The following is a 12,411-nucleotide window of genomic DNA, read 5'->3' as shown; positions in this document are numbered from 1 at the left end:
GTGGCCAACTCAGCTCTCCAGTGCACTGCTTTGGGGTCAGTCCATTCAGCAACTCCTCATTCAAGAGATCAGAAATACTGAAGTCTGTAGAGAGAGCCTGTGTTACAACATGTAGAGATACACAAGACGTCTCTGAGAGGATCAAAATGAATTATCACACATTTAAACTTGCCATATGTGGGAGGAAAGGAAATCTTGCTTTCATAGTAATGGTTAGAATCCCTAGGAAAAGCACTGCTATAGCATCAGCTGCAGTGAAAATATTTTTTGCTACTAGAGAGAATAATAAAAAAATCACTATTGCCCCTTAGGATGATAGCTGCTTTTGCTTATGGAAACAGAATTTTTGTAATCAACAAGAAAATCCTGTGATTGTCGACATGTTAACAACATTAGTAAAGACAAAGAAAGGCCTGAGAAATCTAAAAAGACATGATACACTAAAGACTTGCCAATTTTGGAAGGTTTTTGTTTTGAAATTTTGCTGAATTAAATACTGCAACTTTTGGAAGAAGTCATATGTGGACAATATGATTAGTTCTTTTGCTCTATTCATCTGCCTCTTCTCATTCAGTATTTGACTGCCTCTCAGTCTTGTTTGGTATTAAACATTGAATATCAGAGATAATCTGTTTCCTTAATATATGAAATTACTCCTTCCTGTTCTCTAATAATAGGCTACTATGACTTATAATGAGTATGTACAGTTTTATGCATGGCTTGAATCTGTTACAATTTATATGTATTTGTGTCATCTTTGAATACTCTGATCAGCATTCACTAAGCATGTGTAAATAACTCTAAAATGATTTAAAAAAAAAAAAGGGGGTTTCTTCTATGCAGCAATCTTAGCAGTAAGCCCTACACCATATAAAGTCTGTAGGGAAAAGAGTAGCTGGGTCAAGGAGCTAGGAAAGTGTGAATTCATCTTGTGGAGCTGATTAGCTCTGCAGATCCCTGCTCCTAATCCAAGGCTCACTGAAGTCAATGGGAGTCTTTCACTTCCGCCTATTTTTTTCTCTTTTTGCATGTGTCATATTTAACTTGTCCTTTCAGGCATGCAGCTATTTTTTTGCCTTTGAAGGAGAAGAATAAGCTTGAAAAAGTCTTGGAAGTTCAGACTTGGCTTTTCAGAAATCTGTTGGTATTCTGTGTCTAAAACTGACTAGCGAACTGATGAATTGTGTGGAGCTGGGATGTGATATGCTAGCACTTGGAAAAAGGTGAGAGAAAAACGAATCCCAGAAAAAAAGCAAAATGGCAGGACAAAAGTGGCATTCATCTTTTTGTTGAATGCAATAGGATTTTGGTGATGCTCTAAACCACCAAGTGGTGACCAGAAAAAACTATTACTAAAAACCACCAGAGGTCATTCTGTCTGCCATATTATTTCCTTCCAAGACATACTAAATTCATCTGACATGACTGGAGATGGCTCTGTTCAGAGTTAGTTGAGGTCTGAGTGAAATAGCATAATTATAAAATTCGGATTTATTTTGTACAGACCATTAATGCCTATTTTTTTAATCATCATGGTTAGATTTACAGTCTAGTCATATATAACCCGAGATTTCCACTTCAAAAATAATGTCTCACACTCTAGAATATGACCCAATTTTAAAATCAGATAAGCAGAGAAAATAAAAAAACAGTGTGCAATTGCCCACTGCACTTCCAGAATCGCTGCCCTCTCTGTTCCATATCTAAGAGCCTCTTATATAAAAAGATTCTCTGAGTTGCTTATCCTGTACTTTCTTGTTCTTATCTTAAATCTTTGCCCTTTTATTTTTTCACTATTTACCTTTGCAAAAAGCCTATTGGCAGCAGTCTATTCTCTTCCATTTCAGGCTTTTGTATACTGTAGTCTCACTGAGATTTCTCTTGAAATACAAATGCCAGATTCACAGTGTTGAATATTAACTCCTTCCTCTAACTCTCAAAGTCCTTTTGGTTTCTATGGTATCATACTCAGTCTTGCACATGATGTCTCCTTTCAAGTCTGCTGTAAGAAAGTGCTTGTACCTGCTCAGTGCCCAAATGAGATTCTTTGTTGCTTTGCATCTTTTATGTTGTAGTTTTTTTATAGATCATTGTAGCACTGCAGTGAAGAAAGGCTAGTTTAAAATCTGAAACTGAAATAGATTCTGCTTTGAGTTTTCTAATTTAACTCCATATTTCCAAACAGAAATAGACATTCATGCAGTAAAAGTGATTGCTATTTAAGGATGGTCTTCAATACTTTGCTGACTGGAGGTTTTATGGTTAAATGATGGATAGTTCCAACTTACTATTTTAGGGGCCATTTTTGCCCTTGTTCCATATATAAAGATATATATCAACACATTTCCATAAAAATAAGATCTACAAAGATTTTTGTCTCTTGAAAAAATATCAATTAAATTGTCTTGTTTGTTATCCTGAGAAATTTATAAGCAGCAATTATTCTTGGCTTTGTGTTCTGTCAATTTATGACAATTCCAATTTCCTAAGTGGGTAATTAGGCAATCCTTTAATGTTACAGTCCCCCCAGGAAAAAGACCTCCCTCATCTAAGAACTTATGCATTGTGCGTAGAAGACTTCATTCTAGCTTGTAATGATAGCCTGAAAAAACAGCTCATTTCTCAGTAGCTGTTCATCCTTCTCTAATGATGAAGATCCTGTGAATCTGCAGCAGTCTCCTGGTTCTTGTAGAAATCTAATGTGACACATAGGACATAATGTGATACATGTACCATTCATGCTCATCCTTAATGTATCTAAAAATCTATACTGCCATCCTGTATTTGGATGATAAATTCCATTTGGTCTATCTTGCACTTAAGCTTCCAGTTTTCAGAATTCTCCTGATTTTTGATGCTTTCAGCATTGTGGAACTGGTCTACTTGTGATGATGGGGGTTTTGGTAGTTAAGAGGAAAGGATCAAGGACAGGGGAATGATTATTTATTTTAAATGATAATGGCTGGCACAAGATTAAGTAGAGCTAAAGAATAAATGTAACTGGGAAATTGGTAATTATCCAAAGCAATGACATTCTGAAACAGTCTTTCAAGCAGAATAATGGAGGAAGGGAACCCAAGGTGTATTATACTAAGATCAGAGCATATGGGTCATTTAAGGGTCCAGCCTCACTTTGTGGGGAAAAAAGCAAACACAGCCTGGGAATAAGCACAGGTATTGTATGATTATCTGCAGCTGCAAGAGGGTGGACTCAGGAACTAGGGGAGATGAATTTGACCACGCTTTGCATTCCTAGGAGAGGTGGTGTATGAGGATGTGTACAAAATGAGCACATTGTTTAAAACTTCTAAACTGTAAAACGATCAATATGGAAACCAGGAGGGATGGTGAAGTTGTGGGTTACAACAGATTGCTATTCAAGAAGGTGTGACAGTGTTTTTTGTTGTTATGAAGTTCTTATTACCCATTTGATTTCAGAGTGAGAATGTGAGACAAAATGAATGGAGCAGGTCTGCATTTCAGACCTCTTGTTTCATGCTATCTGTGTGCAGACATCACAACATCCTTTATCGGGAACGCCAGATCTTCAGCCTTCCCACCAGTCCTCCACTGTGGGTCCCCCAGCGCAGCTTGTGTATTCCCTGTGCAGTACCAGCTGACTCCCGCCACCCCACGCCGGATGCCAGGAATCAGGAGAAGCCGCAGCCTGGTGCAGAGGTGGCACCTGCAATGCTTGCTGCCATTCACACCTCTTGGTTCAGGCCAGCCCTTGCCACTTGGTGCATTGCAGGGGATTTTGCCCCCAGCTCTTGTCCATTTAGCAGCACTGGTACTGTGGCACGTAGCTGACATTTGAAAGGTTTATTTACAGCCAGGAAGCCTAGAGTTATATTTTACCTTTAGAATCTGCAGCACAAGGTGGATTTTGTTTCCAAACTGAGAGTTACAGAAAAATGGTTTGCCTGTGTGTCTGATGAACTGAGAATCTGGATTTAGAAAGGATCCTTTTTCTACTAAGCATACAGTCCCCAATGTCCTTTTCTACTGGCGTCTCAGAATTGGAGTAAACCACAGTTTCTGGACTAGATCATCAGATAGTATAAACTAACAGCTCCACTCAGTATCACTGATACTTGTTCAGCGGTAGAATTTAGCTTTTTGAGGTCTGGTGTCCTCTGCACCCAGATATTGCTCACCCAAAGATTCCAGACTCTTTCTCCATATATAAAGTCATAAGGATCCATCCTGTCAAATGATCAGACTATCACTTCAAGATAATGCACCATCTCTGCTTTCATTTTCTTCCATCTGGATCTCAAGGTTTTTGCTTATGCAGGGAGTTGTCTCAGTACAATAGGACAATTTGCTATCTAATTATCTGTAACTAGAATCGTTTCTTTCTAGCTGTAAATCTGTATATGATTTGGTGATGTTTTGTAGCATCAACATTATGATTTGTATGTAGTTTTTCTACCACAGAGAATCCTTCTATTTTTATATCATGTCTTGATTAGGTCTTATATCATGTCTATATCATATCTTGTATCATGATCATGTCTTATATCAAGTCTATATCATGTCTTTGATCTGGGATTCACAATGCCCTGGATATTCCCCTAAACAGTCAATTTCAGGGGGAGAGAGAGGATTCTTCCTCAGTAGTACTTCCTCAGGCAGCAGTATAAAAGCTAATATAAAATATATTTACAGATCAGAAAACAGAATTTCAGCACCCACAGCCTAAGGAGTCAGAACTCAATATTTAATATAAACTAAATATTTTTTTTGAAAACATAAGACAGTTTCCTATGAAAGTCTTTCCATAAACAATCAAATAACAGCCCCAGGCCTGATCTGATAGTCCCTTACTAGTAAGTCAAAAATACGGATTTTTTAGTGTTAATGAAATTAGCAGGAAGTGCTTCTGATGTAAATAAATTCAGGGTATGTACAAGCATGTCCAGTAACATAAATTACCATAATGACACTCAAAGATTGAGTTTTGAAAACCCTGAGAGGCTTTGACATTCCAATTACAGGGTTCGCCCTTGCTGCTTTGAAGCCGCTTCCAGGACTCTGCCTAGGCACTTTGCATGCCCCAGCCAGTTCCCATTATGGTCAGTGATAACGAGGTTGCGCACATCTCTTCAGCCTGTTAGAGGGCAAATGCATAAAAATGAAGAAAACAGAATCATGAAAACAGCAAGAGGAACTTGGAATTACTGTTTTTTATAAAATCTTTTTTTAAACTCAAGTCTCAATGAATTAAGAAACCCCAGAGACATTATTCATGGATGCACTTGTGATTCTCTGCTCAGATGAAACAGAATTCTCTGTTTTAATACAAATTGCACCTCTGCACTGAAACAGTCTTCAAATACCCAAATTCTAAATTTGGCAGGTTGGCCTGCTTAATATCAATCTCAGGACAGTTCCTGTCACACATCAGACTTTAAAATCTACCAACACAGTGTCTTTGCTGGTGTCTCAGAGGTATTGGCAGTGGAAACAGGACTTGCTCATATTCAGGAGAGAATTTTTTCAGAGCAATTACTGCACATTAGAAGGGCATCGTCATCTCTGTGACCATTTTGGACTTCAGTTTCCAATATCCCCAGTGCCTGAAATGGGCCACAGGCTCCATTCAAGACCAGTACATCCCATTTGAAAAATAACCTGTGGTATCTCATCCAGCCATTCCTGTTGGGTACAAAGAAGGATTAAGTGATTTTCAGTGGGATTGAAAGAAGATCTGGCCATATAATGAAGTCTGCAGAGAACTATGACAGACTTAAGAGAACTATAATTGAATTGTGCAAGAACATTTCTCAGACTTCCTACTGTTATTTCCAATTCTAAATGAACTCCTGTTCCTTGGGTATCAGTACCATGTTCCTTGCTGCCAGATGCTCTGGGAACAGGTTTTTTCACACGTTTGGCTGGTGGCTTTAGATAAGGTGTGAAAGCAATTTCCCCCAGACCACATTACATGTCAGTCTGAAACTAAGCAACCTAATTTGTCATGCTATAGCTGAAATGAGTGCCATTTTTCCTCCTCTTTCTAGGAGATGTACCAAGGTATTTTTCGTATCAGCAATTCTCCTACTGACCTAACCTTAGGGAAGGGTGCCCTCGATATCCCAGTACGCCTAAAACCAGAGGTTCCTCCTGATATTCTGTTCTTCCAATTTCTTACTCTTCTCTCCCTCTCCCTACCCACAGATAAATACATACATACATACATACTGGGTCTCTGCAGATGAGACAAACTGGCTGATCTTGCATGGTGTTGTTTCAGCACTTAAGTAACTGCTGCTTGCAGAGACCCCAGCAATTCAGCTCATTTGTTTGTGAAAAACACGTCATTACTAGTACTGGCTAGCCTGCATCAGCCTGCCATGGATTTTGTAAGGAATGACAGTCAGTTTTGGTGGGGGGGGTGGTTTCCAACGAGCTGGAGACTGACAGAGGCATCAGTCAAGGGGCTTTGGGCCTCAGGTTGCTCTCTGCTCCCTCCTTGCTCAAGAGAAGGTGCGCAGTGAATTACTGGAGAACAGGGACAGAGTAACAGGTATACCAATTCTCCAACCTTCCCCATCTGCCTGCTTGGGGAAGAAATACATCCCTAATTAGTTCCCCTTACTTGTAAGCTGCTTAGACCCAAGATTTGAGCAACTTTGGGATGGAAAGGGAGCCTCTTACTTTCTTGAACAAACAGCTGTTCTTTATCACAGACACAGCCATAACACATATCACAGCCTTAGAGAAGTCAGATTAAAACACTACTTGTTTTTCCAAGACCTCCTTCAGAAGAAAGCTGGCTTCCTTGACTTTGCACAAAGTAGTTCTGTCACCACTCAGTGATCATTTTTGGAAAACAGGGAGACTTCTCTTACCTTTCCTGGTGTGAGAGGATAAGGTCACATGATACCTTGGTACTGAGACTTCCTCTGGGCAGCATTTGAAATGGGACACTGCCAGGCTGGGTATATAATTAAGAAAATCTTCTCTAAGGCGGACGGTCTACAATATAACACAGACTTATTATATGGGAATCATAGCATTCAGCTATTCAGAATGTTCTTCTCAGAGCAGGAAAGATTTTTCGAATGCTGTCACCTTGCACCATGTAGGCAGCTGGGGTCCCATGCCAATATACCTGTGTTACAAAACAGTTTCAACAGGAGTACCATACGTTCACTGGGTTATCAGGGCACCAACTGTATGAATGTATGTTTTAATATAAGAGAACATTATCTGGAAAAAGCATTGGAAAATTGGCCTGTTTTCAGAGAAACTTGTCAGAATTGTTAAGGCACACTTTTAGGTAGGAAAAGGCTTTGGATAGCCAAAGATTTTTAAAAAGATAATTCTGCTGGGGGGGGGGGGAAGTGGATGAATTGTTTAGAGGAATTGGAAGATATCTAAGGACATTAATCCTTCCTAGATTAAGTCATAGCAGGATGGCAAGTCCTTAGATGAGATAAAAAAGCATGTAAACTGTTTTCAGAAACACTTTTTCACCAAAAAAGTTCCAACTGTTAATATAAAGTAATCTTAGGAAGGCTCTTCTGTCACGGTAAACAACTGATCACAATGTACTAAAAGAGAGGGGGTCCAAAGCCTGCCAAAAGGGAACAGCAGAGACTTGCAGAGCACTGAAGCTGGGCTCTGCCCTGCTGCGGGACAACTGTGCGGTTTGAGGATGGAGAGGAGCGTAGACTCGGAGGTGCTGCACACCAACGCACAGCCAGAAGACAAAGGTCTCACTAATAGCTCAAAGTTATCCCATGGTCTTTAGTCACATTTCACTTTTTTTTTTTTTTTTAATGTTTCCAAAGCAATTTTCGCAGTATTGTATTGCATCTGGTACTGAATTTCCACTGCTGTCATGTCTGCATATGAACAACTTCCAAATGAAGTTTATAAGTAGAGTGTTAACGAATTATTGATTTGAAAAGCAATGGCATACCCTTGAAACAGTTTCTTCTGGCTACAAATGATCAGAACTTCCTCTTTCTGTGTTTCTTAAGGGTGGAAATTCCATATATGAATTAAACATAAGCTCAAGAAGAGCAGGAAACAGGCTTGTCACTCACTAAAATATTGGGATGCCAGCAGCATGAAATCTGTTGTTTTCTTAAAAACGAATTATGCTAAATTGCTTCTTTTTTTCTTCCTCTTTCCCCTCAGGTAGTCTTCCTATCCAATTCTTTGGCTTTACAATCAGATTTTCCTATTTCGTTAGATGTTTATATCTTCCCTGTTGCTGTATGAAAACTTCTTACAATCAACAGAAAAAATATTGACTCTATTCAGAAAGTGTTATCAGGCAGACTGAACAGGCAAAACATGGTCACTATAATTTGTTTCAGACCACTGTTCATATATGTTGCTAATAGTAGATTAGTAGATCTTACAGAAGTATGATTTAAGTAAGTTCTATACCATTAAATAATGAATTTACCTTGTTTGCAATTTTAAATTGTGTGTGTGTGTGTGTGTGTGTGTGTGTGTATTCTCATTTTTGAATGGGAATTTGTTTGCGAAAAAGCATACATATCTTTTACTTACTTCCTCAGGAATCACTATGCAAGGTTAATCACCACCAGGAATAAGTAGTTTGGTGATGAGCCTAATTTTTACTGACCCTTCCTCTGAATGAAATATCTCTGATCTAATTTCTATTGGTGCAAACTGGGATATAAACTAATAGCCAAGTATTGCTGTAAACATTCCACGCTATTTTATTTGCATCTAGTTGTACAATTTTCAGTTCATTTGCAATATCGATCCAGTTAGGAAGAAATACAGCTCACGATGATCATCTCCCATGCTGCCTGTTTCTTTACTTGACTCACCAGCAAACACCCATCTTATACTAGCTGGGGTCTGATAATGCCCTGGTTTTGCCTATAGAAATGTCATTCACATCCAGTCTCTGTGAAAACTCTTCCAGCCATATGCAGAAGAGCAGTTTCCAGTATCTAGAAATGGAGGAGAAATATGATCATCTGTTCCAGCCGATCTAAAATGGTATCTAGCTGGGAATTTCTTCCTTTCTATCACCACAGGATGAGGACGCCTGAGGGAATAATCAAAGGGATATTCTGTGAGGAGAGGTTCAGTTTCCTGCTCTTATAGATCTTGCTCCTGTGAAGGACAGTGGATAGTCACCTTGTTATAAATGCAGGAAAGGGAAAAAATAACTTCTAAGAAACGATGCCTCTTCTCCCTTGTGCAGAGTGAATGAAAATGTGTTACATGAACAATGTTTTCTTTGGTTAAAATACCTATACATGTCTAGGACTCACAGAAGGGGACAGGTTTTTCTTGCTTAAAATGCCCTGGTGTAACATATTCCCAGAGTGAAAAGAGTTACACCAGATTTACTGTGTTTTGACTAGCCACACAATTTAAAAAACAATTAAATAAAATGTTATGATTTTCTTCAGGAATTTTATATCTAGACTATTCTACATGAAAGGTAAACACAACAGAATTTCTGATCAATTACTGAGGAAAAGATCCACATGAGCAATTATGAAATCAGTGCAACAAAATAAATTAGGAGGATGCTTTAAAAAGTGTTTTGTCTGGCTAAGATTCCTGCTGAAAGAGCTCTCATACATGTTCTCTACTTTTGACTGGGATTTATCCCAAAGTTTAGGCATCCTTGCATTATGTCTCTGCTAAACAGACACACTTTGGATTACTCAAGCTCTGAGTGCTTTAGGTGTGCTCTGTCCAGTCCTCAAATCACTGCAGTTTGCATGGCAGGAGTGCTGTGTTTTGAGTCATGTTGTTTCCTTTGAATGAACATACCTAGGAAATGAGGCAAAGAAAACTGCAGGAAGGAGAGGAGGAATTAAGAAGAGTGCAGGAATTAAGTCCAGTCATTCACTGTAGCACATCATGTCTGTGTATTAAGGGCAAGAGTTTAATGCAGTGGAAAATGATGCTGGAGCCAGTACAAGAGCTCTGGCACTCATCTTCATCAGAAACCCATATTCGTATAGAAAAATAATTCCATAAAATGTAGCTAAGCTTTGGATTTGGTCTTAATATTCCTCTCTTCCCCCAATCATAGTCCTGGCCTCACTGTTACATCTCTGTCTTTATCTCTTTATGAATGCAGAAATAAAAGGGACCATGCGGGTCACTGATTCCATTTTTCAAAAATCACAGGCAATAGGTGGATAGCCCACAAGGATCAAAGACCACAAAACACCTTCCAAGGTCCTGTAAATAGTTTAAAGAGCAAAGCTGCATTTAATGCAACACAGGAGAAGAGCAAGAGAGATCGGGGCATTACCAACCCCCTACACTCTGTTATAGCTAGACAAGATTCAGTGAACTCCCATAGAAGTCCTCCCTAAGAAGTGGATCATGGTCCAGACTGCCAAAGGCAAAAGATCCCAGTGGGCCTTGCCAGTCTGACCTGGGGGATAATTCTCTCCTGATCCCAATCCTTAGTATCAGTTTACTCCTCAGCATGCGAGTAGGACACTCAGCCAGGTACCTCAGTGCTTCTCATACCACTTGAAGTACCAGCCCCTTTGTCCTCTCTCTAGTGGCTTCCAGTATCTCAGAAAGGCAGAAAAAACAAATCCGGAAATCAAACTGAATCAGTTATCTATCTCTAGAGGCCAGATTCATGAGAACAGGGGCTATATTTCCTAGTATCTGTTTGATTATCTTAAAGCTAGCACAGAAGAGACAAGTGTTCCTAGTTCCTAAAGTACCTAGTTCCTGGTATCTGTTCTTTAACGCCTTTATACCTGGGTGGGGGGTCAACTTCTTAAAATAATATTCTCTTTTTCAGAATAAATCTGTGTGAGGTGCAAACCTGCTTTACATTCAAATAAATCATGATGCCAACAATGTAGCTGCCACTGGTTTTTGCATATTCCTTTCACCTTTTCCCATCATTTAATGAATTGAAAATATGACCTTGTGCACTTTAAACAGCAATTTGTCCTTCAGAGAATGGAGAGAATATTCAGTTGTATGCAACCTAGTGGGAAAGTTTGCTAAGTGTATTTGACCTAACAGCTGTTCCCTATGAGAAAATGAATCCAAAACAAGCCATGAAAAATGAGGGAAAATCGTCTTTGAAGGTCTGACCCAAACGCCCTCATTGTCAGTTTTCTTCAGTGGTGCTAAGCTAGACCTTTATCTGCAAGAAGCTATTTTAATCTGGCTCAGGAAGACTGCCAGGCGTCAGGAAGATTCAGGAAAGGGTTTTCTGTGCCCAGTCCTGCCACAGTCCCTGCATGAGATTCAGCGCTATCAGAAGGCCATAAATAGAAACTAGTATAGTTAGTTACTGGGGTTGGTATATCAATGCAGTCTCATCTGGGATAATGTGGACTTGGGAGCAAGAGCAGGTTAAAGTCATATTCCAAGGAAAGCTATTTATGCTCCATACTTACATGATGGAGGATTAAAAGGGAATATTAAGAAAGGCAAATTACTTCTTCATTTACTTCTGTCATTTTGCTCAGTGGTCAAAGGAAACAGCCTGTGGCTTTCCGTTTGATTACTCACTGGAGTCATTTTCTGATCCTGTAACACTAGCTCAAAGCATCAGCATTTAAGTTTCAAATACTGTAACAGTGTCAGCTACAGCTAATGCTCAGTTCTTTAAAGCTTATTTAGTTTGATATTTTAAAAAGACATTTTCTATCTGCATTATTTTTTTTCTTTCAAAAAAAAAAAATTCACCAAAATGCTCAGTCTTAGAAAATCTTGCCAAACCTCTTTAGGAATATATCATTTTATGCAAGACTTCTCCTACTAGCACCAATTGATAAACAGCAGCATATGTAGCAAGGGAGATAATTATAAAATGGCCACTGACATTTCTAAATTTCAAGTCTTCACAGTATTCTCCTTTGTTTGAAATTATCCAATCGCATACCAGAGAGCCTGCTTATCTCTCTCTCTCTCTCCTCTGTGACGTGGTTCTCTAATCACAGTTGCCTACCAGGGCTCTAAACATCTTCCCAGCAGCTGGTGGATATTTTTAGGCAATCTTAATACCATTGGATAAATATTATAGACATCCAAGTCCGATCCAGTAAAGGCCAAAGTGATACTAGTGTGGGGAACTGCTTCAGAAACTAAAGAAATTGGTTCGCGTAACAGATTCACACTTCAGCAAGTAATTAAATATTGAGAAGTTACTTCTCAGAAGCCAAGAAAAAAAGAAGTTTCATGTTTCAGAGAAGAAAAGATAAGTGATTTCTCAAGGGGATGAGTGTTGCTATTCCTTAGCCCACTGGCATACAGTGGGTACAGCCCGGCAGCAAAGGGGGAAGCCAGGCAGTGAAGAATCTATAGGGTCTTGCTCGCCAACGTATAGGGGCACATGGTGCTTCCAGAAAGCCCTAGGCAAAAGTTGAGCCCTCCTTAAACATGGAATTATGAACATAGAGCCAAAACCGT

General features: G+C 39.2%; 2 protein-coding genes across 4 annotated transcripts in view; both read right to left on the bottom strand.

Annotated features, from left to right (window-relative positions):
* The window catches only part of BMERB1 (bMERB domain containing 1), a 56,775-nt gene that overhangs the window by 33,449 nt on the left and 10,915 nt on the right, over positions 1-12,411 (bottom strand). The gene's annotated exons all lie outside the window — the stretch shown is intronic.
* Positions 4,879-12,411, bottom strand: part of MPV17L (MPV17 mitochondrial inner membrane protein like) — a 35,547-nt gene continuing 28,014 nt past the window's right edge. For 2 of the 3 annotated variants that reach the window (XR_010885807.1, XR_010885809.1), the window contains 2 exons: positions 9,139-9,196; positions 9,010-9,046 (listed from right to left, as the gene is read on the bottom strand). Coding sequence is in view for 1 of the 3 variants with exons in the window: in XM_067306230.1 (XP_067162331.1) it covers positions 5,109-5,113 (5 nt within the window). In the remaining 2 variants the exon portion in view is untranslated. Of the gene's footprint in view, positions 5,114-9,009; positions 9,047-9,138; positions 9,197-12,411 lie in introns of those variants that run through there. The other variant, XM_067306230.1, reaches the window with a different exon arrangement.

The sequence above is a fragment of the Apteryx mantelli genome, chromosome 16, assembly GCF_036417845.1.
Source record: "Apteryx mantelli isolate bAptMan1 chromosome 16, bAptMan1.hap1, whole genome shotgun sequence".
Taxonomy (NCBI): Eukaryota; Metazoa; Chordata; class Aves; order Apterygiformes; family Apterygidae; genus Apteryx; species Apteryx mantelli.
The sequence above is the reverse complement of the archived record's forward strand: the minus strand, read 5'-3'. Positions and strand labels throughout refer to the sequence as shown.